This window comes from Polypterus senegalus, chromosome 5 (genome assembly GCF_016835505.1).
Source record: "Polypterus senegalus isolate Bchr_013 chromosome 5, ASM1683550v1, whole genome shotgun sequence".
Classification (NCBI taxonomy): Eukaryota; Metazoa; Chordata; class Cladistia; order Polypteriformes; family Polypteridae; genus Polypterus; species Polypterus senegalus.
This window is the reverse complement of record NC_053158.1, coordinates 992,519-1,019,540: the sequence shown is the minus strand read 5'-3', so window position 1 is coordinate 1,019,540 and position 27,022 is coordinate 992,519. Positions and strand designations below refer to the sequence as shown.

Sequence of the window (27,022 nt, the reverse complement as noted above, 5' to 3'; positions counted from 1 at the left end):
GGTGACACTTTTGATGAGTCACAGCCGTTAGTCACACGGTGTCATGTAACAAGACCCTAGCAAAGGTTCTCTGTAACGCTTATGTCATTAGGTGCATCTGCTGGGGTCTCCATGTCCGTCTTTCTGTCTGTCCATCCCCTGAACGCGGACGCTGTGACTGTCACCTTCAAAGTCACTTTGGATAAGAAAACAAATGGATTTGCGTGTCCTCCTGTGCTTCAACTGTCACCGTCACACACAGGCCTGACTTCAGATAGACTTGAGAGTCCCTGGGGATACGCGTGGCTTTGACCCCTCACACACACACACACAAACACACGTTGAATTGACTCTCTTCCATTCAGTCACTTGGCCCCAGCTGATGTCTCCTGTTCCTTTATGTCACTCAGAAAAGTGCCATGTGGGCTACAGCTGCGTAAATGACACCCCAAATCCAAGCCTCCCCTGAAAACAACAACTAGACAACGTCCACTTGCTACCCCAGCACAGAGACCCCGCCACCAGGGGGCAACATTCCATTTGCTGAGAAGGTCCCCCTCTTATGCATTCTAATCTTGGTGGTCCACTTGAGGATGATTAAGGTAAAGGAATGATGTCCCCTTAGCAGCAGTAAGAAAGCATCAGAAGGAGGGCTGTGGCCCACCAGCACCTTGTCAGACAGACATTTTGAGGTAAGGCAGTTGTACTCCGGGCCCAAAGAGTGTCCAGGTGTTGATTACGACACACGAGTCAGAACTTTGCTGTGCTCAGTACACGTGACGATGTTCATCCTGTGACCCTACAGCTGATGTGCCACTTGTAGGACTCTGGCAGCACTTCTAATGCCAGGCTGGAGGACTAACAGCACACACACTGAGCTCTACTCGGCCCCAGTTGATGATCCGTTTGTTCCAGTTATGGAGACTTTCACCTTCTCGTTTGTCGCCTGCTCTTTAAAAGTAAGACGACTGGCCAATGAGAGGAGGCCGCCCGGTCCTTTCGGCTCATTCAGTTGAGCTAATAGCTCAGCGGCCTCCATGTCTTACTCTGTCATCGTCCACAGCTTTCCTGCCACCCTCTGTGTGCAAATCACTCCTGGTGCCAGTCTTAAATGCACTCCCCTTAGTCGCCACTAGGCAGGGCAGGACAGAGAAGCTCATTCAGGCCCAGAATCCCAAGTCTAACCCCCGGCATGCAGGCCACACAAAACACATCAGCTTTCTTGTACAGGCACAGACTCAAAAATCCAACCAACGCCATTTTGTCTTGGAGAGTCGATTCATCTTTTACACCTACATGTCACTCTTAAATATTCATCACATGAAAACTTCAGGCAGACTCCAATGTGTGCTCTCCACAAGGCACTGAGTTTATCTTTATTCACATGCTTACCATTAAAATGAAAACAGAGATAACTGATGTTAACCCAACCACAGGGGATACAGAAGAGTCAATCTGAAGGAGACTGAAGACTGCAAAGTGGTGGCAGTGGAAAGTGTAGTTAGACAGCATAGGATGGTGGTCTGTAGGATGACATTGGAGATCAAGAATAGGAGGAGAAGGAGGGCAGAGCTAAGGATGAAATGGTGAGTTGAAAAAGAAAGACTTCAAGGTTAAGTTTAGGGAGGAGGTGAGACTGGCACTGGGTGGCAGTGAAGATGTGGTGACAGCAAGAAGGGTGCTTGACGTGACATCTGGACAGAGGAAGGAGGAAAAGGAAACCTGGTGGTGGAATGAGGAAGTACAGGAAGGTATACAGAGGAAGAGGATGGCAAAGAAGAAGTGGGATAGTCAGAGAGATGAGAAAGTAGACAAGAGTACAAGGAGATAAGGCACAAGGTGAAGAGAGAGGTGGAGAAGGCTAAAGAAAAGGCGTGTGATGAGTTGTATGAGAGGCTGGACACTAAGGAGGGAGAAAAGGACCGGTGGGCTACAGAGAGGGGCTGAGCTGGGAAAGATGAGCAACAGGTTAGGGTGATAAAGGATGAAGATGGAAATGTACTCATAAGTGAGGAAGAGTATGATGAGAAGATGGAAAAAGTACTGTGAGAGGCTTATGAATGAAGAGAACAAGAAAGAGAAGAGGTTGGATGATGTGGAGATAGTGAATCAGGAAGTGGAACGGATTAGCAAGGAGGACATTAGGACAGCGATGAAGAGGATGAAGAATGGAAAGGCTGTTGGTCCACATGACGTACCTGTGGAAGAATGGAGGTGTTTAGGAGAGATGGCAGTGGAGTTTTTAATGGAATCTTGCAAAGTGAGAGGATTCCTGAGGAGTGGAGAAGTGGTGGACTGGTGGGACGATTTTGAAGAATAAGGGGGCTGTGCAGGACTGTAATAATACAGGGGGATAAAATTGATGAGCCACAGCATGAAGTTATGGGAAAGAGGAGTGGAAGATCAGTTAAGAAGTGAGGTGATGGTTAGTGAGCAGCAGGATGGTTTCATGCCAAGAAAGAGCACCACAGATGAGATGTTTGCTTGACTTGAAAAAAACAAGAAACCAGAAAAGAACTTCGCCCACGTTAAACCGAAAGGATCTGTGCCCACTACAGAGCAATAACACATGTTCGTTTTCCACTATAAATAACATTATATAATTTCATCCAATAGTGGTGTCCTTGAGTTCGTGATTCATTCATTTAAGTGATCAAGAGCGGCGTTTGTGGGTGCGTTTGTGGGTGGCTAGTGGGGCGCCTAAGGGGGCTCCGCTTTTGAGGTCCGCGTGTTCCGTTCGAGTGGATTTGTCAAGTTATATTCTCTAGTTCTATTTTGGTAAAGTCCGCGTGCCATCTTGCAAAAATGTAGCTGAATACTGTAGGAAATCCGTTGTATGTTAACATTATTTTTATTAAATTCACGCACAAGTTTACAGAGTCCACACATACCGGTGACAGCGTTTGACGTAACCGGCCCAGCGTGGGGTTGGTCAGCCCTACAGGCCCCACCCACCCCTAAGGCCGCCTGTGCAAGTGATTATCGTGATCGATACCTCTGAGCACCAACTATTTAGACTGATGTCATGAAATAATGGTCTTTACATTAATAATAAGTTGTAAAGTGAGGACGGTTTAGTGCAGTGGCGTCGCTAGCCCCGGACTGCACATTTTGTGGCATTATTGGCCAAAAGGCTCAGTACAATTCTTATGTAAGCCGCAGGGTTCGGAAAAGTTATCACTCGTGAATGAAAAAAGTCAAATTCTCTGATTTTTATCGACACGTGCTTCAAAAATAATTTTTAAACTGTCCATCTATGTGACGGAATCAGACACAGCAGTTGAAATTTATGAGGCGATAACAAAAATACACAAACATTACCACCGATAAGAATTTCTAGGAACATAACAACTAATTTACAATTTATAATTTCATTTCGTCATCAATCCAAATGCTTTGTTGCTCTGCACAGAAAACATCCCCACCTATCACTTGTACACTTCATTAGTTTTGGTTTTCGCAGCGTAATTATATTAAATTGATAATAAGAACACGGCTTATCAGTGCAGCGTCTATACTATATTCTTGTCTAGTTGGGGCTTATAAATAATTATATTTAAAATTTTTTGCTGTTTCTCTACATATGAATAAATCTATCCCAGATGTACAGTGGTGTGAAAAACTATTTGCCCCCTTCCTGATTTCTTATTCTTTTGCATGTTTGTCACACAAAATGTTTCTGATCATCAAACACATTTAACCATTAGTCAAATATAACACAAGTAAACACAAAATGCAGTTTTTAAATGATGGTTTTTATTATTTAGGGAGAAAAAATCCAAACCTACATGGCCCTGTGTGAAAAAGTAATTGCCCCTGAACCTAATAACTGGTTGCCACCCTTAGCAGCAATAACTGCAATCAAGCGCTTGCGATAACTTGCAATGAGTCTTTACAGCGCTCTGGAGGAATTTTGGCCCACTCATCTCTGCAGAATTGTTGTAATTCAGCTTTATTTGAGGGTTTTCTAGCATGAACCGCCTTTTTAAGGTCATGCCATAGCATCTCAATTGGATTCAGGTCAGGACTTTGACTAGGCCACTCCAAAGTCTTCATTTTGTTTTTCTTCAGCCATTCAGAGGTGGATTTGCTGGTGTGTTTTGGGTCATTGTCCTGTTGCAGCACCCAAGATCGCTTCAACTTGAGTTGACGAACAGATGGCCGGACATTCTCCTTCAGGATTTTTTGGTAGACAGTAGAATTCATGGTTCCATCTATCACAGCAAGCCTTCCAGGTCCTGAAGCAGCAAAACAACCCCAGATCATCACACTACCACCACCATATTTTACTGTTGGTATGATGTTCTTTTTCTGAAATGCTGTGTTCCTTTTCGCCAGATGTAACGGGACATTTGCCTTCCAAAAGTTCAACTTTTGTCTCATCAGTCCACAAGGTATTTTCCCAAAAGTCTTGGCAATCATTGAGATGTTTCTTAGCAAAATTGAGACGAGCCCTAATGTTCTTTTTGCTTAACAGTGGTTTGCGTCTTGGAAATCTGCCATGCAGGCCGTTTTGCCCAGTCTCTTTCTTATGGTGGAGTCGTGAACACTGACCTTAATTGAGGCAAGTGAGGCCTGCAGTTCTTTAGACGTTGTCCTGGGGTCTTTTGTGACCTCTCGGATGAGTCGTCTCTGCGCTCTTGGGGTAATTTTGGTCGGCCGGCCACTCCTGGGAAGGTTCACCACTGTTCCATGTTTTTGCCATTTGTGGATAATGGCTCTCACTGTGGTTCGCTGGAGTCCCAAAGCTTTAGAAATGGCTTTATAACCTTTACCAGACTGATAGATCTCAATGACTTCTGTTCTCATTTGTTCCTGAATTTCTTTGGATCTTGGCATGATGTCTAGCTTTTGAGGTGCTTTTGGTCTACTTCTCTGTGTCAGGCAGCTCCTATTTCAGTGATTTCTTGATTGAAACAGGTGTGGCAGTAATCAGGAAATTGAACTCAGGTGTGATACACCACAGTTAGGTTATTTTTGAACAAGGGGCAATTACTTTTTCACACAGGGCCATGTAGGTTTGGATTTTTTTTTCTCCCTAGATAATAAAACCATCATTTAAAAACTGCATTTTGTGTTTACTTGTGTTATATTTGACTAATGGTTAAATGTGTTTGATGATCAGAAACATTTTGTGTGACAAACATGCAAAAGAAGAAGAAATCAGGAAGGGGGCAAATAGTTTTTCACACCACTGTATCTTATTTTTTCTGTATACGTCATTTTAATTTTCTATTTAAATTGGTTAACATATTCAAATATGTTGGAGGGCGGCAAATTGAAGCACGAGCGGCACGAACTGGAGCTACGCCACTGGTTTAGTGGTGGTCCTCCAGTGCCGACTAACCTCTTGAAACCAATCAAAGAAGACACTGGTGGGATTAAATAAAAAAAAAATTAAAAAGCTAATGTCTGAAAAAGCAGCTGGTGCCATGCTGCCTCGATGCCCAAATGCCAGAATGGTATTCTCCTGGAGAGGTTGGCAGGGTGTGTGTTTCTAAAGATAAAGTATAGTATGTTTATAAAGCCCACGTGTGCTGTTCTTGGTGTGTGTGTGTGTGTGTGTGTGTGCCCCCGACTGGCTCTCATGCCCACCCGTCTGCTGTGTCCTGCACATTTGTCTCTTATGTTCTCGCCGCTTCATACGGCATACTGATTATTTTGGCTTTCTCCATTTCTCCATTTTGTTGCTTTATCACGCCTCCCCTTTGCAGACGCTGTGGGTACGTATCTGATACGCCTGATGTCCCGCTCGTGTCTCTCTCTCTCTCTCTCTCTCTCTCTGTGTTGTGTTTGTGCTGTCATTTTGTTGGTGTCAGATAGATGGCATGTCACCAGTCCTGTGCAGCATCCATGTTTAACTTCTGTCCACACGATACCAAGTGCTGGCACATCAGCAGCCGGTCAAGTGAGTTTCTGGAGTTTGCCCAGATTCGAATTTGTTTTACTAGAATATGTGAACAATGCCAGCAGGGTGCAGAGCTTCGTGATGACACCCTGACACTCCAAAAGGTCGACGCCAGAAAAGAAAGCTGATAAGGACAAGGACAGGCGGGTCAGCTCTATGGCATGGCCGTGTGTGAGCGGCTCGACTTCAGCGCTGCTCGACATTTACAGCCGGCGATGCCGCGTGAGAGCCCCCTAGTGGCTACAGCAGGTATTGGCACAGCACAAGATGACATCTAATGCTACAGACTTGCACACAAATGCCTGAAATTGAAAGGAAATCACAAAAAAAAAACCTGGCCCATAAAACAAGTCTGGATTAAAAAAAATAATTTGGCTAGACTTTAAATCCAATGGGTAACGGCACATCCAGAAAAAAAAATATTAAACTCCATACTTTTTTCAAAAAAATGCAGTTTCACAGAAGAATCAAATACAGTAGCAAACGACACTCCTAAAGTGAGACACATTTTTAAGAAATAAACAAGACCAAAAATCTAAAAATGTAATCTGTCATCACCAGTTTCATGTTTCAAAAGCAGAAGAACAGACACCAGAAGGTGACGTCGCCGAGGTGAGCTCGTTATATTTCAGGTAGACAAGACAGAAGTCTCGATGGCCAGATGGTGTCACTCACTGATCTGACTGACCGGAGGGTCCTGACGTGTTGCGTGTTGATGGGCACTACGCCCGAACCCTAATGCTGAATTTCCCCACGGGATTAATATAACGTTCATGTCATCTAACCGATAAAGTCCCATCATGCACTTCTTGCTCCCCACTTATCCCTGTGTGAGTCTCCTGCCAGGAACACAGAGACAGCAAAGAGCCTTGGGATCTTCAGTGATAAATCAAAGATGTCCATCCCCAGCTGTAACCATTTTCACAATTAAAATATTACAGTTATAGACACATTGATGTAACCACTAGAGGGCACAACTGAGCCCCAAACCACACAGCAATACCCAACACAACTCCAGATTCTAATACCTGATTTTTAATTTGACAAAATGTCTTCTGCATACAGTTATCACCAAATCATCCATTCACAATTCCTCTAGGACAGCGTTGCTTTCTTTTAACTTGGACCTGGGAACTGCTTCTGATCTCCTATCCAAGTCCTCTGAAGAGCCTTCCATGTCCTACAAAAACCAGAGCAGTCCTCCCCTGGCAGCGCCTTCTGGCAGACCCCAAAGACCCTGACAGGGCTGAATCCCCAGACTCCAACTCCCACACCACCCTGTGGGTGCCTTAGACTGGTCCAGCCTTGAGGAACACTGCCACCTGCTGTATGGGGGTAGGAACTGCTCTCCCAGTGAGCCCATTCACCCGAAACCTCCACTATGGCCTCCTGGCAGAGTATAAATCCTTGCTTTGCCCCGGCCGGGATGCCTGCTCCACCTTCCTGGCACCCTCATTGAATAATCTTAAGTCTTAGACATATTTAATATTTATTCTGATATAGCGCCTTGACAGTGAAGTCCTCAGTCCTCACTGCTAACTGCTAACACTGCTCCACATTGTCGTGCCCGAGCTGGGACTGAGAAGACCACCTAAGACCAAGGGGATGAGAGAAAGAGAAACAAGTAGGGGTCCTGGGGCACAAAATAAGGCGCTATATAAAATACAATTTGTGTGATCTGAGTAACATTACCATTAAACAAAATTTATCAAGATACTAGAATGCTCACACAAAAACTCCGACTCCATAGAGGGACACTGAAACAGCCACCCTGTCACCTTAAACAGTGGCACCATGACAACATGATACGTCAGGGGTCCAGCAGTCATAGGGTAACAGGCACGGTGATGTGGGCGGCCACAGTCCAACATCATGGAATTAACAATAGAAAATACAAACACGTGGATATAAATCAAATTAATGTGTAAAATTAATGTGTAAAATAACAGAAGAGTCAAAGTCAGGGGTCAGAAATCAGGAGGTACGTGTGATGTGCCTGCACAGGAGAGTGTGTGGTGTGGAGAGGCGCTATATGAAGTGCAGCCTGTGTGCTCAAGTAGAGTCAGCGTTAGGACGTCCCGCAGAGGAGGATGTGGCCCTTCAGACCCCATCTGTGTATTTATGTCAGCCTGTTGGGTGTTTTGCTCTCCAGATATTCCCTTTCTTCCAGTTTTTATCCCAGGGTGGTTATAAGGGTCTCCTCGAGGCATCACTTGGACACATGGGAGGGGTCAGTGGTCTGTAAACGCAACTGGTTTGAGGCAATTGTCATCATCAATGAGCCATGAGCTCGATAACTCATCGAGGACCTCTGCCGAGTCACTTGTCCTGGGGTGCAGAACTTCAAACAAGCTTCCATGTGTGTCGAGGGCTTTGCATTTGGTTATTCGTATACCAGCCGTTGATTGAGGCGAAGATCAGACGACCCTTCATCATCTAGTATTTAGCATTAACACCATTCAGAGATGGTGGGGACCTCATGTGTGGCACTCAGATGGCCCCTCTTCAAGCTACTTAGGAAGAGCATCTCCTTTACTGGGTCCTGCAGTTCTTTGAAGAGCCGTTGCATTCTCTGAAGGGTTCCTAACATGATGGTAACGAGATTAAGAAAACCTCAACTCATCCTTTGTTGTTCGATGCATTCAATTCTCTTCAAATCACAAATCTGCTATCGTCCAGTCACTGGCATTTGTGGAACTTGTCACGGATCTAAATCTGGAGCCTTCATGTTGAGGGGTCCACTATGGCATCACCTTAAAGAGCCACTTTTGTCACCTTTCTTTTCAGAGGGTGTCAGGTGGCCATCAAGCACCGCCTGGAGTGCTGTGCATCCTGGGACTGAGAGCTGAGATGCGGTGGACTCCGAGCGTATTGACTTCACTATTCAATTTGTACTTTCCCTCATCGATCCCCCCCCCCAATACCCCCAAAGGACAACGCGAAAGTAACAGTTTAAAACGTTTTGTAAATTTACCAAAAGTAACAAACTGCAATTTCCCCTTGACACGAGTATTCAGACCCGATGCTATGGCCCTTGAAATTTGGCTCAGGTTCGGAGATGTTTCTTACTCCTTATATGGAGACCACCAGTGGTCAATTTAATGGAGTGGGCTGATTAGGAAAATCACACATCTGTCTAGAGAAGGTTTCACAGAGGAGCAGAAACTGAGCTGAGTTGAAGGACCTGCCAGCCAAGGTTAGGAACAGGATCATGGTGAGACACGGATCTGGGAAAGGCTTCAGCACTGAAGGGTCCCAGGAGCACAGGGGTCTCCGTCATTCGTAAATGGAAGAAGTTTGGGACAACCACGACTCTTCCTAGAGCTGACCACCCAGCCAGACTGATCAATAGCTGGAGAAGTGCAACAGTAAGTGAGGTGACCAAGAACCTGATGGTTAACCTGGCTGAGAACACAAGTGAAGATGGAAGAAACTTCCAGAATGATCACCAGACCTGGGCTTTACTATAGGATTACAAGACAGAAACTTCTCCTCAGTAAATGTCACAATGGAAGCCACCTGGAGTTTACAAAAAGGCAATGAAAGAGGTCTCAGACTGTAAGAAACAAGACTCTCTGGTTTGATGAAGCTTCATGTCTGGAGGAAATCAGGAACCATTCCAACAGTATATCATGGTGGTGGTCAGTATCAGGGACTGGCAGACTGGCCAGGATCGGAGGAAAGCTGAACCAAGTCAAGGACAACACTTTGAAGGGTCAGAAAGCAAAGACAGTACAAGAGTGGCCCAGGGACAACTTTGTGAATGTCCTCGAGCGGCCCAACCAAAGCCCAAACTTGACCCTAATGAAGCATCTCTGGAGTCTGGAGAAACCAGAAAACAGCCATCTACTGATGGTCTCCATCCAACCTGAGAGAGCTTGAGGGGATCTGCAGAGAAGAATGGCAGGAAATCCACAAACACAGAGGTGAGAAGTCTCGTCATGTCAGACAAGCTGAAGGAAGGCTGAAAGGACCAAAGTCAAGAGATTATCCTTAAGGAATATCTGCTCAGGGAACTCCGGACCTCAAGCTGGGGCTGAAGTGTCACAAAGCAAAGACAACACAGGAGTGGCTTAGGAACAATTCAGTGACTGTCCTTGAGTGGCTCAGCCAGAGACTGGACTTGGTCTCCATCCAACCTGAGAGAGCTTGAGAGGATCTGCAGGGAAGAAAATCCTCCAATCCAAGGGTGTGAAGCTTGTTGTGTCAGACCAAGAGGACTCCTAGATGAAATGGCTGGACTAAAGGGTCTGAATACTCGTGTCAGTCTGAGATGTTGGGGTCCATTTTGAATACATTTGAATATTTACGTTTTGTTACTTTGGAGTATTGAGTGTCACTTGATGACGGGAAAAATGAATGGATTTTTAGCACAAGCCTGCAACAGAACAAAATGTGACCAAAGTGAAGAGGTTTTAAAGATACAAACAGACAAATATAAAGGTTTGGGGGGATCCACCCCATATATTGTCGGGATTGCTGGAGAATAGTAGAGTAGCCTCTATGGGACTGAGTCCAAAAAATGACTGCTGTAGTAGATGATGGGTGAGCTTATATAGCTGGGAGGAAGGAAGAGGCGGGTTGTCCGTATGAGGAAGGGAAATGACATCATCCAGGGGCGTGGTCTGAATCCGAAAGGACAGCGAGACTGTTTTTACTTGTTCCTGTATGAGTGCACGTGACCAGCCCTGCTGACCAGCTTTCTTACGTTATCAGGGCCGTGCTACTGCCTCCCATACGCATGTGTGTGACAAGATCTGAGGACTTTCTAAAGGCGGTGGGCGCAGTGCCATTGGGTGTCACCCTCAGCAAAAAGATTTTCATTGGAAACATTTCGAAATTTACCAAAATAATCCTGCTCTGACCTCCAGCACAGGTAGTTAGTGGTGGTCTCAAGCAGTCGGCGTGGAGTTTCAAGACCAGAGGAGATTATTGTCACAGGTCCATTGATGGGACAGCACAGAGTCAAAGTGAGCCCTCCTTTGTTGAGGGAAGCCACAAAAAGACCAGCAGGAACAAAGAAGGTTGAAGTCGTCGGCCGCCGTGAAGTCCACTCGAGTTTGAATACCCTGGAACTTCTAAGGGGGCTCAGAGTCTCCTTCTGACAAAGCTCGAGTTAAAAGAGCGAGACTCAGCTTTATCCTCGTGATCCCATTTTGATTAGATTGAGTAACTATACCTCGTGGCCAACGGGCCCCCTGTGTAGAAGAGAAGCCCTCGACGTCAGAAGTTCAAGTTGCCACTTTGAGATAACAGAGTCCTCCTTTGGCTCAATTGGTCACTCCGGGCCGTGGAACTGAGTTTGCGTTTCAGGAGTCTAGTGGGGATGTGCGGTGTGGATGGGGGGAGAGAGCCACTCAAGCCAAGAACTGAAGCGCTAAACGCTGGGCTGCATACATGGAGGTGACCTTAACGGCAGTCCTCGAGACCCTTTAACCACCTTATTGTTTGTGTGGGTGTGTGTGGTGTTTTTGTTTATTTCTGAATTTTAATTTTAATAACACAGCCAAACCCTTGGTGACCCACAAAAGGGCACTAAACCATTTCAAATGTCAGCTTCCCGTTTAATTTTGTTCCCCTTTCATCCCGTCCAGCTGAAGTACAAAGTGAAATCGAGCGAATCTTTGAACTGGCGAGGACTCTGCAACTGGTGATCCTCGATGCCGACACCATCAACCACCCGGCGCAACTGGGGAAGACCTCGCTGGCTCCGATCATCATTTACGTGAAGATTTCTTCTCCAAAGGTGGGTTTTGCATGTGGAGAGAATACCGACATGTCGATTGCACACATCTTAGGAAGGGCTGTTAATCTGACTGTCGTATGATCAAAAATGGCAGACGGAGAGCATGTTGTAAACATACAAGGAGAGCAGAGTCTGTAGTCACGCTGGCCTACTCACTGGGCCGCCTTCAGGATGCGTCAGAAGTCCACAGTCCACCCTCGAGATGTTCACATTTACATTTATTTGATTAGCAGACGCCATTATCCATAGTGACTTGTAAAAGACGTCAACACAATCAAGTAAACATCAGTCTGGGGGACAGTATGGGGACAAGTGTGACATGACCGGGGGACAACTTTGACCTTTGCAAGTGAAGAGTTCAGAACAAGTTACAAGCGAGCTCCAGTTCTTTGGTTTCTTGAATGGCCCATCAAAGCCATCATCAAGCAGATAGAAATTCACAGCACAGGAGGGTCTTAAACACAGAATTTCGAACGGAGGTGGGCAGCTCGTTCCACCAACTAGGAGCCCAACATGTTAACAGTAAGGATTGACATCTGATGAGAAGTTCACTCGGGGAGCTGTCCCTTCACACATCCTTCCTGAGACTGCAGCAGAGGAGATCAAACCTCAGAGGTGACATCATGCAAGGGACAGTAAAATGACCGGGAGGATCGTAGTCAAAGACCTGGCGAAAGGTCAATAGCGGGAGTCCAAGTGACTGAGCGCTCCTCTTTCTGTGGGTTCCTTGTGAATGCGCCCAGGAGTTGGTGAGTTTGGGTGTCGTTCGCTGGGCTTTGTGATTTTTGGAAATTCTGGATTTTTTTTTCCGCCTTCTGCCCTGCGTTTTGATCCTCTACTGGAATGCGTTTTTTGGGACTTGTTTGATTTCACTTTATCTTCTTATTTCAAGGAACTCCATGTTTCCCTGTTGTGCTCCACAGAGCTTCGTTGTTTTTGGAGAACATTTTTTTTTTTTTGCAACAACAACAACATTTATTTCTATAGCACATTTTCATACAAACAGTAGCTCAAAGTGCTTTACATATTAAAGAATAGAAAAATGAAACACACAATTATAAAACAAAATAAATCAACATTAATTAACATCGAATAAGAGTAAGGTTCAATGGCCAGGGGGGACAGAAAACTGTTTGCGAAGAACAGATTATTAATTTTTTATAAAGATTTTTCAGGGCCCATTTTGTGTCTTGTCAGGGTTTTTGTTGGGGATTTCCCCCTCTATTGGAAGTGCTTTTGGGACTCCTAGTCCATGACAGTTTCCACCACCAGTCTGGTCCACATAGCTGAGCGTTCACACTATGCTCCTTTTCTGTCCTTTCTTACTTCGATTCTCTTCTTTTCCCCGTCTCCATTTCCTTCTTTACCTGGAGCTGCTAATGAGGGGCGGCTGCACTGATCCTTCAATCACACTGGCTTGTTTGATTAGCCAGTTCCCTTCTTAGCCACTCCATGTCCTTTCTTTTAATCACCACACCTACACTCGCTGGTCAATTCAAAAGCCATTTTGTCCTTGGCTCCATGACACTGAGTGTCACACTATGTAATGTTACGATTAAATAACATCCCATCTATCCATTATCCAACCCGCTATATCCTAATTACAGGGTTACGGCAGTCTGCTGGAGCCAATCCCAGCCAGCACAGGGTTCAAGGCAGGAAACAAACCCCGGGCAGGGTGCCAGCCCACTGCAGGGCATGCACACACACACCAAGCACACACTAGGGACAACTTACCACCAAACCTGCATGTCTTTGGACTGTGGGAAGAAACCGGAGTACCCGGAGGAAACCCACGGATACACGGGGAGAACATGCAAACCCGGGTCTCCTAACTGCAAGGCAGCAGCGCTACCCACTGTGCCACTGTGCTGCCCTAATTAAATAACATTTTGAACCAAATCTCCTCATTGCTTTGTACCCCATCTAACTGCCTGGGCATTTAGAGGGTTAGGGTGACGTCACCGATGATGTCACATCGGATTCACTCTGACAGGGACCACAAATGGAGCTGCAGACTGCAAGGGTACCTCTGCAACAGGCTGCTAAGTGTATATGTGAAGGACTGGGGGGCAAATGGTTTAGAAAGGCTCCTCACCACCAGACCCCCTACATGATAAATCCGGTGCTGAGCCCTAACTCCCCACTTATACACTGGTACCATTGTCAAACTATGCCAGCCTACTGGACTCATTCATCTCCATTTGTGTCCTCATTAGACAGCACAAAAGAAATGAGAGGTGGGATATTCAGCACAAGACAATATCTTCAAGAAGTGAAATGAAAGACACGCCTTCTGAAAGATTAAATGCAGAGACGAAGAAACAACAACTCGATTGATTGAACTGAACTGAACAAGGAGCTCATTTTCAGGACTCCAAATCATGAAAAGCTGCAACCACAGAGGGGTGCCAGGATCAGGTTTGTGACATGCATTGGCCCCTCTGTGCCCAGCTTCGGGCTCGACTTTCTCTTGCTGAGCTCTTTACGTCATTCTAGAAAGTTCAAGTACTGCGTGGGTTTGTATTGCTTGGTGGTTAAGGAACGGACCCTTATAGTTCAATGCCCACCTCCAGATCACCATGAGCAGCTCACCTAGTCTGCCTGTGTTGTAAAAGGGCAGGTGTGCTGCACCGGGAGTGCAGGAGCTGCCCTGGGATAAAGTTGCCCACCAGACTCATAGTGACGATCCTGAATATGACGAGAGTGACGTTGATGACGCTAATGAGACTTTTTTTTTCCTTCTGCTTTGTGAAGGTCCTGCAGAGGCTGATCAAATCCAGAGGGAAATCACAAGCAAAGCACTTGAATGTCCAGATGGTTGCAGCGGACAAACTCGCTCAGTGCCCGCAGGTGAGTAACTGGCAGCCACGGGTGGTAATCGAGTGTCGCCAGGTTACTTGCTAAGCAAAGGTTGTATTTATAATGGGGGACGAGCGAACTCAGCCTCGTCACCTGCTGCTCATGTCCGACTCCCACATTGTGGCATTGATTCTCTGTCACCGCTGCCTCCTTAGTATCACTGGGGTGTAAAACTTTCCATCCTTCATGGATTTGCCAGATTCCTCCTGCATTATAATCTCAATAATAATAATTCTTCACATGTATATATTGCTTTGCTCACTACTCAAAGTTCTTCAGTGAGTGGGGAGCCACTTCAACCACCACTGATGTGTAGCACCCACCTGGATACAATACAATGCAATACAATACAATACCATTTATTTTTGTGTAGCCCAAAATCACACAAGAAGTGGCGCAATGGGCTTTAACAGACCCTGCCTCTTGACAGCTGCCCAGCTTTGACTCTCTAAGAAGAGAAGGAAAAACTCCCAAAAAAAGGAAAAAAAATAGAAGAAACCTCAGGAAAGGCAGTTCAAAGATAGACCACCTTACCAGGTAGGCTGGGCATGCAGTGGGTGTCAAAAAGAAAAAAAGGGGGTCAACACAACACAACACAATACGCAGAACAGAACAGACGTCATTCTCAATACAATACAATCGTTCAATAGAAATATTACAAGTAAAGGACAGAACTCAACAGTAGATGATATCCCATAATAGGATTTGAATTTGTTCAGAGTCCTGGAGACCTCGGCCATCAAGTTGCCTCCCCTTATTGGCCCTTCCAAGCGCTGGCTCAGCCAATCTGATGAAAGGACCCCTCTGCAACACTCCATCAGAGATGACTTTACCTTAGGCAGGTGGGCCGTGGCACCGAGTGCCACATTTGAGTACCGAGAAGAGACACAGAATAGGTGAGGGTCAAATTCTAACTATCATAGAACTTTTACATGCTGAGTTGTTCTTCCCATTGTGGGTCAGGTGTCATGGCCGACTGGCAGTGCCCAGAGTTTTCTTGGAGGATGGAGGCTTTCATGCACTCGGTCAACAACTAAGACCAGCCCTGATTATCTGAGCCTCCAGCAGAAAACTTGATGTTGTTAAGCAAAAAAAAAAAATCTTACTAATAATAATAATAATAATATTAAAATTCAGCAGTGGCCGCACGCGACTTCCTTTAGCAAAGCTGCTGTTTGGGACAAATCCAAAGTGACCTCAGAATGCCAGTACAAGCAGGCGGGACATGGACGGCACAGTGGCATTTTAAAGGCCGGGCACAGTCAGATTTTTTAAGATTCCATTTTACTTTTCTTCAAAGTGACTAGCGTGTCCGTTAATTTGAAAGGCGCTATATAAATAAAGTGCATCATCATCCAGCACTACAGTTATTTCCTAATGGTTTTAGGTGGCTCAGCATATCAGGGGTGTGTGTGTGTGTGTGTGGCCAACAGCAGGCTGGCACCACCTCCAGGGCTGGCATCATTAGAGGGGCCTTTGAGGGCTTTATCCCCTAAAGTCAGACCTCCAGCTCCTGAGGTGTGAGATCCCAGCCTTTCTGTGTTCTGACATGCATAGACTGAAAAGAGAAACAGAACAGGCGAGGGTTAGTAACATATCCTCGCTCTCATGTTACTTATGTTTTAGTGCTAATGACTGACAACTGAGATGCAGTCTGCACAGTTAATCAGCAGCTCTAGTCAGGGTGCCTCCCCCTATTGGCTATTCCACAGCTTGAGTAGCACTAGGCCAGCCCATCCAATGTGAGGACTCTTCTATTCAACAATCAGGCAGGCAGAACAACTTGGCAGGTGGGCAGTGGCACCACGTACCACATTTGAGTGCCAGAAAGAGAAACAGAACAGGTGAGGGTATAGTAACAAATTATAAACCTTGGGTGATGCCATTTTTGCACCAGTACGCTCACTACTCGTTAGCTGTAGGTGGTGAAGGGGTGGGAGAGAGAACCAATTAGAGATGATTAGTGGGACAGATTGGCCAGGCGGTGGTGGGCAATTTAGCCAGGACATTGAGATACACCCTTCTCTTTATGAAGGATCTTTAATGAGTGCAGAGAGTGAAGACCTCATTTTTAGAGCCCACTGTCCCGGTCACTTCACTGGCTCATTGGGATCCACACACAGACCACAGGGTAAGCGCCCCCTGCTGGTCTCACCAACATCTTCCAGCAGCTTTTCCTAGACTTGGCGTCAGGTGGGTGACCTCTTCTGACGTGCAGGTGGTACGACTGCTGGCTTTTATATGCCACTCAGTGATGTGTCTGTTTAAATTGTGTGCTGGAGAATCAAGCCTGGTTGGTGATGACGACACTTGGAATGACGATTAAAATGATGTGCAGAAGCGACGAGAAGTGGTCCGCGTTCACGCACCGCACACAACAAATGTTCTTTTACCAGTCGTTTCCCGTTGTTGCCGTGTATTTATATTATAAGCCTTTTTGTGACGGCTTATCGATTGTAACGTCTTCAAATGATGAGCTTGAATTGCATGTTGAAAAGAAAGAAAGCAATAAAGCAGCTCGGTGAGAAAGAGCAGAGGCTTTGTAAGCTCTGAGTTTAGAGGAAGACTCGTTTCACTGATAAGAGGAGTTGTGCTTTATGACAGCGTTTCTCAACCTTTACGTATTTGCGAGCCGAGTTTTCATATTTGCGCCCCCCTAACGTTTTTTTTGAAAGGAGCCCACTAATACCAATTTGTTCTTTTTTAATTAATGATATCATAGACGCATATTTTATTATACTTTTTATCGCCATTTATCTAACTCTACATTTATTTTTCTAGTATCAGACAGTACGTTAAGTTAATTTGTTTTGGTTTCAATAGATGTATTTTTCATATTTTCGATTCTTGTTTTCTTTTTATCACATCTTCACGCCCCCTTTTTTGTTACTTCGCGCCCCCTAGTGCAGCCCACCCCACAGATTAAGAACCGCTGCTTTATGATGTCACCAAGCCAGAACCTCCCAGAGTGTTTTTGGACTGCTGTCCCTGATGAGCACTTTAGCTATAAGTGCTGCTTTGGGGTGCGTAACTCGCGACTGGGGGGCTGAAGGCCGTGACGTCAGATGAGGTTCATGGCTGGTGACTCCTTCAGAGTGAGATTTACAAAATATAGGAACCCAAAAGAGTCGCTTATTCACTGTTCAGTTGGCCGCCACATTTACACGGACTACTGGTTATGTTTCATATCTCATCGGCATTCTTTACTCACACACAGGTAAGGTTCATACGTATCTCACTAAGAAACAACGTGACATTTATAGCGGCAAGAGAGCGCATTTGTTCTGCACCCTCCGTTCGTTCTAAATTTGCAGTTCCACAATTCATACTCATTCACTACAAATGAAAGTATAGAGTAGGGTACAAAAAAACAGATTTTAATTTTGACCATAATTGAAATATTTAATTGTTTTTAAAAGCTTTTAATTCTGATGATTTAATCAATTACTGTTCAACAAAAGGAAAACAAGAAAAACAAAAGAATATTTTATTTAAGGTCAAAATGAAGTTTTCAAATATTGGTTGTTTGTTTTTTGTTTTTTTCTTAGTCTGATCCTATTTTTTTTTTTTTTTTTATAAAATTAAAAACCGTTTATGGTGTTACCCTCATTTGTAAATGAACTACATGCGCCTGTCCTATTTCCCGAAAATCTCCGTCACTTTCTTGTAAAAGTCCTCCTTATTTTCCTTCAGTTTTAAAAGTCTCTCCGCCTCAGTGGAACAGCGGCAACGAGCACCTGTTGAGCTCACATGCGCCCCCTTCAGGACGGTACGGTACTCTCTGCCTCACCTTCTGCCTTTTCGCGTCGGTTTTCTGTCCGAACAACAAGACTAAATATGTCACAGACATTCATTCAAGATATTAGCCAGACCGTGGAAAGTCAGGGTGTAACATGAACGTGTCTGCAAACTTTATATTGTATCATGCAGAGAGGCGGGCAGCACGGTGGCGCAGCGGATGGCAACGCTGCCTCACAGTTAGGAGACCCGTCTGGGTTCACTTCCCCGGTCCTCCCTGCGTGGAGTCTGCATGTTCTCCCACAGTCCAAAGACATGCAGGTGAGGTGCATTGGCGATTCTAAATTGTCCCCAGTGATTGCTTAGTGTGTGTGTGCCCTGTGGTGGGCTGGTGCCCTGCCTGGGGTTTGTTTCCTGCCTTGTGCCCTGTGTTGGCTGGGATTGGCTCCAGCAGACCCCCGTGACCCTGTAGTTAAGATATAGTCGGTTGGATAATGGATGGATGGATGGATATACAGAGAGGCAGCAAAAGGCACTCGCCAGTTGTGTGCATCAGCCCCGTGTGTGAGGGACAGCGCAGTCCGAGGTGAGACACCCCACTTTTCTCCACTGTATTTGAACAGGAAATGCACAAAATCAGTAATCTGAACTATAAGAATGATCAAAATTATTGGAATCATACAGAAAACAAAGCACAAGAGTGCTTTGCTGTAACCGACATCCACATTGTGCGTGAGGTTGTCTGTGCCACGAGAAGCGTGGATTTACAAGGGACGTTCAACAAGTTTCCGCATTTTTTATCTCTATTTATTAAGAGTTTCAAAAAGAAATGTCATCACTTTTCTACATTGTCACCTTCCGTTGCCATGCTTTGTAATGCCCAATTACTCCTCCTCTTGCCTTCACCGTTATCAATGAAAATACGAAAGTGCAGAAATGTTTGGAACGTCCCTCGTAGTTATTCACTTGTTAAATGAAATGCAGGAGTGTGGGTGCCGACAATCACGGCTTTGTGTGCTCCTCTTTTTTTTTTTTTTTTTGCAGGAAATGTTTGACGTCATTTTGGATGAGAATCAGCTGGAGGATGCCTGTGAACACCTGGCAGACTACTTGGAAGCTTACTGGAAAGCCACCCACCCGGCTAGCAGTAGCCCCCCAAACCAACTTCTAACTCGCACGCTGGCCACGGCGGCACTGACGGCCAGCCCCGCGGCAGCTTCGGCCCTGCAGGTATAGGGTCTGATCTCCGGGGATGTTGGGGTCTTTCCTTTCCAACGGTTTTATCTTGAAGTGCAAGTGTAGACTTTTGTGTTTTGTGTGGCATCCCGCGCAGATGAATGGGAGGGGAGAAATCGGGCCTCTTTGTTTTGTGCTGCAAAGCAGAGAGAGAAAATGAAAGTGGTGGGCATTTATGAAGGACACATCCTTATCTGTGAAATCAAATTCCAGGAGAGCCTCAACTTGCACAAGTTCAACTTACGTGAATTAGTGAATCTAAAAGAACGGGAAGGAAAAGGAGTGCAGACGTTAAACTTGGCGCCGTGCGGGTGGCCTGCTCTTTTCTTGTGTCGTACAAGATGGGCCTCGCGTTGTGACGATCTGCTTCAGCCATCGGTCACCACCATGTCTTGTTCAGGCGGCAGTGCCTACAAAGAAATAAGCGCCTGCCGTTTGACTCTGCACCAGGAGGACCCCACGTGATTGAAGAAGACGTGTTCACTGGTGCACTCCCATTCACTCGCACTCACCACTGCATGAGGAAGAGTAAGACGTTCACCATCAGACGCTCACGCAGCCTCAGCCACGACGGGAGGAGAGAAAGCGTCACGCATGCGCACTCCTCACTTTCACGCTGTCTCGTTCCACCTGGCTTGCTGTCGGGTGCAAACAAGGCAGTTGTTATTATGGATGAATTCCATGTTTTAATATTTTTGCAGCGCGCTCAAAAGTCATTAAATATGACTCTGTACCATCTCCTTCTGCCAAAGCTACCAGCGAAGGGGGCGGAGGTCGAGTGGCCTCTGGCTTTACCGCTTCTGTGGCCGCAAGTCGGGCTTCAGTCTCTGCCAGTTTCGTCCGGGTATCGCCCAACTGTAGCTTGACGGTCTGCAGCTCGGTAAGGATTGTCCCAAGCACTGTATTCAGGTCTTGTTCTTCCGACATCGTACGAACAATTGATCCTGCCGACTACGCCAATCTGTGATAAAGTAAATGAAAAATTAAGAATTGGGGAGCCTCCCCGTATACTGGTTTTGGGTTCCAGTAGTCAGCAACAAGGTCAAGAGTACAACAAAAAGTTCGATACATTTGACAAAAAACACAGGGGTCAGGAGCCGTAGATGACGTCAGGAGTGGAGGGACGGAACTTGAAGTCATCAGGACGAGACCGGAAGTGAGGCGATTCCCTGGGCCGGTACGGAGCGTTTTCTTCCTGGTGCAGAAATGCGGTGGAGATCGGTATATTCGTTGAGGTACGGACTTTTTATTCAGGCGTCTTTCTGTAGATGTAAAGAAGAGAAAAGCATTAATACCGTGATTCAGATCCTCATTTCTTGTACTTTCATGCATGATAGAGCCCGCTGGCTGTCCCCTAATCGTGTGCGTGTGACACATGTTAATTCTCCATCTTTTTACAAGATCGTTTGGGGGTTTCTTGACTTCTGTAATCTGAGTCTGACATTAGTTGTCTTTTTTAATTAAAGCTTATGTTGTTTTTGTTGTTAAGTTTGGAACACCTCTGCCACCATTTGCCACCATTGCCGTTCTTGTGGGCAACCTTTGGTGACATTAGGGGCGTGTCCTCAAAGGTCATGACACAACAGGTTCAAAGGTCTCTTCCAAAGCACTGCCTTCCTACTCCGAGTCTGCAGATTCCAAACTTACCCTGTTTTATGTCGTTAAATACTATTTCTTTTGCTTCTTTTGATTCTTTAACTTTGATTTCTTCTCTCGATTTGGCTTTGGCAACACTCTGGCTGATTTCTCGTTTTTCCTGGTGAAATCGGTCCATATCTTCAAACCTTGCCAGAGATTTTTCAATTGAAGATTTCATTGTTGTGATCGTTTTGCTTGGTCTTTAGGTGGGGTGAAAGGGTGGCAGACCCAATTAGAGGTGATTAGGGGGTCAGATTGACCAGGCTGTGGTGGGCAGTTTAGCCAGGACATCGGGATACACCCTACTCTTTACGAAAGATCTTTTATGACCACAGAGAGTCAGGACCCCATTCGAAGGACGGTGGCCCCAGAATGATGAAGACCTCTGTCTCATGGACTTTCATAAGTTGTAGTGTCAACTTTATTGGCCAACCTTCAATGTGCTGCCTTCGTCTAAAAGCTTTAGTGTTTCACTGAGGTCTTGGATTTGCTTGATCTCATTTGCTGTCAACTAAACAGGGGCTTCCAGTTCTGACCATACATGTGAACGTATCAGAGGAGATGAGTCTTCCTCTGGCTGTTCCATCTGGTTGTATTTGCAGCTGGAAGCTTTACATGATCCTCAAAGATCCCCACTGCCCTTGTTGATGGGTGATGTAAGCCTTTGGGCTTTTGCCATAACAATTATCTTTAATCACATTTAATACATGCACTCACTGAGCAAATTCTCAGGACCTCCATACTTATTCGAGGTAGGACCTCCTAATTTTAAACACTTCAATTAGGTCTCCTCTTGATCTTCTTTTCCATAAAGTGTAAAGGCTCAGCTTTTTTAATCTTTCCTCATAACTCACCCCCTGTAGTCCTGAATCAGCCGAGTCGCTCTTTTCAGGACTTTCTCCTCTGCTGCTATGTCTTTTTGGAGACCAAACTGCACACAGGACTCCAGATGAGGCCTCACCAGTGTGTTATAAAGCCTGAGCGTCACCTCCTGTGACTTGTACTCCACACGTCAAGGCGCTATATAACCTGACAGTCTGTTAGCCTTCTTAATGGCTTCTCAACACAGTCTGGAGATCGATAGCTTAGAGTCCACTACGACTCCTAAATCATATGGTGGACTTTTGATTTTCTGACCGCCCATTGTGTATTCAAACCTCACATTATTACTTCGTACAAGTAATACTTTACATTTACTGACATGAAATTTCATCTTCCACAAGCCTGTCTGATCTCCCAGTCCCTCTGTGATGATTTCAGATCATCTGCCAGTCCACTTATCTTGGTATCATTGCAAACTTCAACAGCTTGTTACTTATATTCCTATCTAAATCATTTCTATATATTAAAAGTGGCCCCAGCACTGCCCTCTGCTGGTCACCACTCTTAACATTCAGCCAATTCTGAGGCAGTTCCTCGCATCATCAACGTCTGCTTCCTGTGTCTGACACCCCACACCCTGACCTGCCACTTCTTTTAGTTTGATGCCCATCCTCTCATGTGGCACCTCATCAAATGTTTTCTGAAAGTCCACATCAATCATCTCATCTGCTCCTCTCTGGTCGTATCCTTTTGTTTCTCCTCATAGAATTCCAGCCTGTTAGTAAAACACGACCTCCTTCTTCTGAGCCCACGCTGACTGTCCTGTCCTTGCCAGGTGTTGCTCCATCTTCTCCTTAATAATCCCTTCCATTAATATTCCTGTGATGCCCGTTAAGCTTACTGGCCTGTAGCTGATTGGCTCTGCCCGGTCACCCTTTTTATATAACGTGATGATATTTGTCATTTTCCAGTCCTTCAGAGTCTCTCCAGTGCTCAGTGACGTCCTATAAATCTGTGTCAGGGTTTCTGTCTTCACTCGCTGGCCTCCTTAAGACCTCGGTGGTGAATCTGATCTGCTCCTGGTGATTTGTGTGATGCCAGCCTCTTTCATCTCAGCAGCTCTTCTCTCTCTTTATAATTTCTAAATCCCTCGGCACCTCCTTAGTAGTCCCTGTTACCGCTGGGCAGTTACCCACTTCCTCACTCCAGTCGTAGTAGTAGGTTTACTTTGATGATTATAGTTATTGTCCTGCTGCATCACGCAGCTCCTTCGGAGTATCACCTGATGGACAGCCACCCTGACATAATCATGGAGGACACCTTGATAAACGTTGGAGTTCATTTTCTCCTTGATGTTGTTTTCATGTTGGTATATGGTGCCCTCTTTTATGCCATACATACTGCTGCATATTCTCCCCAAACAATTCATCCTTCATTCCATCAGCCCACAAAATAATTTCCCAACAATGTTATGGAGTTCCAGGGTGTATATTGGCAAACTTCAGGCATGGAGTGATGTTGTTTATGGAGCGCTGCTGCCTGTTTAGTGTTTTGCGTGTGGTAGACTGAAGGAGCAGAGATGTTTCAATGATTCCTTCAAGTCTTTATCTGCTACATTTGCTTTTTTGTTTCTCTAAATTGTGTTGTGTTTTTTGAACCACCCTGACTGGGTGCCCACTTAAATCATCTCTATTTATATGCGTCTCATTTAATTGTGGACTGATGAATATCTAAACTCTTTGAGATGACTTTGGTAGCTCTTTATAGCTTCATATAAATCAACAATCCCTAATTGTAAAGTTGTGGCCAAAAGTTTGGAGAAGGACCCAAGTGTTGGTTTTCACCAAGTCTGCTGCTTCAGTGTTTTTAGATCTTTGTGTCAGATGTTTCTCTGGTGTGCTGAAGTAGAATGACAAGCAGTTCAGAAGATTCAAAGGCTTTGATTGACAATGACATGAAGTTTTTGCACAGAGTCCAGATTTGCAGTGTTGGCCCTTCTTTCTTTATCAAGACCTCTACAATTCGCCCTGGCAGGCTGGCCATCAACTTCTGGGCCCAATCCTGACTGATGGCAGCTGCCCATTCTTACATCATCAGTGCCTGGACTTTGTCAGAGTTGGTGAGTTTTTGTTTGTCCACCCGCCTCTTGTCACAAGTTCTCAATGGCCTGGGAGTTTCCTGGCCATGGACCTCAAATGTTGATGTTTTGTTCCCTGAGTTACTTAGTTCTCACTTTTGTCTTCTGGCCCGGTGCTCCATCGTGTTGGTCACCAAACTGTTCTTGGATGGTTGGCAGAAGTTGCTTTCGATGGATGTTTTGGTCCCATTCTTAATTCATGGCTCTGGTTCGGGGGACCAGCAGGGCAGAGCTGTCTCAAGAATGGCAGCAGGCGGGTGGGAGTGAGGCAAAGACTTTTGGAGGATGGCCTGCTGGGTGTCAAGAAGGGCAGCAAAGAAGCCAAGAAAAACATCAGAGACAGACTGATATTCTGGGATTGGGCTGTTAAGGACTGCTGGGCTCAAGTCATTGTCTCTGACTCAGAAAAAGAAAAGGTGAGTGGCACTCCCATCAGTCCTGTGTCACACCAACAGTAAAGCATCCTGAGACCATTCATGTCACGTGGGGTTGCTTCTCACTCACAGTTTTGCCTAAGAGCACAGCCATGAATACAGATTGGGACTAAAACATCCTCTGAGAACAACTTCTGCCAACCATCCAAGAGCAGTTTGGTGACCAACATGATGGAGCACCAGGCCAGAAGACAAAAGTGAGAACTAAGTAACTCAGGGAACAAAACATCGACATTAGGGGTCCATGGCAAGGAAACTCCACAGACCTTAATAACATTGAGAAGACGGGTGGAAAAACAAAAACCCACCAATTCTGACAAACTCCAGGCATTGATTCTGCAAGAATGGGCGGCTGCCATCAGTCAGGATTTGACCCAGAAGTTGATGGACAGACAGCCTGCCAGGGCGAATTGCAGAGGTCTTGATAAAGAAAGAAGGGCCAACACTGCAAATCTGGACTCTGCACATAAACTTCATGTCATTGTCAATCAAAGCCTTTGAAACTTCTGAACTGCTTGTCATTCTACTTCAGTGTACCAGAGAAACATCTGACACAAAGATCTAAAAACACTGAAGCAGCAGACTTTGTGAAAACCAACACTTGGGTCCTTCTCCAAACTTTTGGCCACCACTGTAGATCTTCTCAAGTTCTCTTTATTGCAAGGCATGTTTCACATTCAGCAGATGCCTCTTGTGAATAGCAAACACAGCATGTCCATTTTATGGGTCAAAGTGTCCTGTAAGCCACACCTCCACTCTCATTTGATTGGTTGGACTCCTGGTTTGCTAACTCCTGTCTGATTTTCCCAGGCACCGGTTTTTGAACTGTCATCTGGCCACTCACTGACTCTCTCCTGTAGGATTTTAGAAGCGCCATTGAGCCGGGACCCTGAGGGTCCATACCTTAGTCACTTCTGCTCATCATTAAAAGAAATCTGAAGAAGCATTAGCTTGTGACTTCTGTTGAAGTCATCAGCCTTGGAGTTTGTGTACTTTTTCCAGCCTACACTGGGAATGTTTGACTGGTGTATTTGACGGGTACAAGAACAACTCAAGAATGTGTGCATTGTCAGTTAAAGCAGATTGTGTTTGTCCACTATTGACCTCAGATGAAGATCAGGAGGCCATACTTGAAGACACGTTTTTACATAAAGCGTTTTCTTTTCTCTGTAATCCCACCTTGGCTCGTTCAGATAATGGCTTGAAAATAACGATGTGACTTAACTGAAGTGTCACCCGTCTGTCGTCTGGAAGCCATTGCCAGTGTGCTGACGAGTCTCCTTCTTTCTTTCTTTCCCCAGGCATCCCAGTGCGAGCAGATTGAAAAGCTGGTTTCTGAAAGGACTACTCCCAGAGAAGAGGAGGAGGCCCATACGGAACCGGCCAAAAAGTCGCAGCACCGCTCCTCCTCCTCTTCCTCCACGACTGCTCAGCATCACAACCCGCGGGGTGGCACCGGTGGAAAAGGACTACCGCGCCAGGAGACGTTCGATTCGGAGACACAGGACAGCAGAGACTCTGCTTACATTGAACCAAAGGAGGAGTTTTCGGAGGAGCAAGATGAACATTACGAGTCCCCCCGTCGAGAACACAATCACAGGGAGGAGGCACGTGGTGGCGGCGGTGAGCACAGACACCGCGAGTCACGGCACCGGTCGAAGGAGCAGGATCGGGAGCAGGACCACAACGAGCGCAACAAACAGCGCAGCCGGCACAAGTCGCGGGACCACTACAGGGAGAGGGATGGCGAAGTGGTATCAAAAAAGCGGAGCGAGGCGGGCGAGTGGAAACGGGACACCTACATTCGCCAGTAACTTCTGCCTACCTGGTCACAGCCGTGGCGCCCTCATGCACTGTTCACGTCCTTCTGTGGGGGGCCGGGTGGGGGCTGCGTGTGTTTATGTACCTTGGATGGCTGAACATTTTAAGCCCCTCATTCCGGCGCACTGCCCAGCGCTGTTGCAGGTAAAGCGTCAGAGTCGCGACTTCAGCAGAACTCCTTTTTAACGATTCACAAAAAGAAAAGAGAAAAACAAAGAAGCTGTGGTCAAGATTTCAAGCCACGCTGCCACGTCACTCGTCATAATCCACCCACAGGTCGTGTCGACTCAGATTGTACTCGGCGTCTGAATGGTTTCTTTTGTTTTCTTATGATTTGCAGGTTCTTTGGACATTTCTCCTTCTTTTGAGAGGAGGACAATTTTGGTTTTGCATGCTAAATATTTAAGGCTGGTTGTTTTCTCCTTCCTGACCTCCAATGGCTGTATGTAGCATCACTGGCATGAGACTCCGTCCTGCCTTACACGACACAGGAATAGTAGCACTGCCATTGGGTACCGTGTCTGCCCACCAGACTTCTTGAAGCTGCTTTAGAGTGCCAGTCCCGAGGTTTTCCTCAACGGTGGAGGTGTTAGTGAGGCCACGTTCAGTTTCGAGGAGGTGCCCCCTGGCATGGACCGTGGAAAGCTGTAGCAATGCCCTTCATAGAGCTTACTACACAAGGTAGCGCCGGGAGGTCAATC

The 27,022-nt window shown here is 45.9% G+C and overlaps 1 protein-coding gene across 4 annotated transcripts in view; it reads left to right on the top strand.

The window, feature by feature from the left end:
• The window catches only part of LOC120530097 (voltage-dependent L-type calcium channel subunit beta-2-like), a 250,777-nt gene extending 224,284 nt beyond the window's left edge, over positions 1-26,493 (top strand). For all 4 annotated transcript variants that reach the window (XM_039754262.1, XM_039754264.1, XM_039754265.1 and 1 more), the window contains 4 exons: positions 11,482-11,633; positions 14,391-14,486; positions 19,278-19,463; positions 25,802-26,493. In XM_039754262.1, the coding sequence (XP_039610196.1) occupies positions 11,482-11,633; positions 14,391-14,486; positions 19,278-19,463; positions 25,802-26,314 (947 nt within the window). In that variant the 3' untranslated portion in view covers positions 26,315-26,493. The remainder of the gene's footprint in view (positions 1-11,481; positions 11,634-14,390; positions 14,487-19,277; positions 19,464-25,801) is intronic.
• The last annotated feature ends 529 nt before the right edge of the window (positions 26,494-27,022 follow it).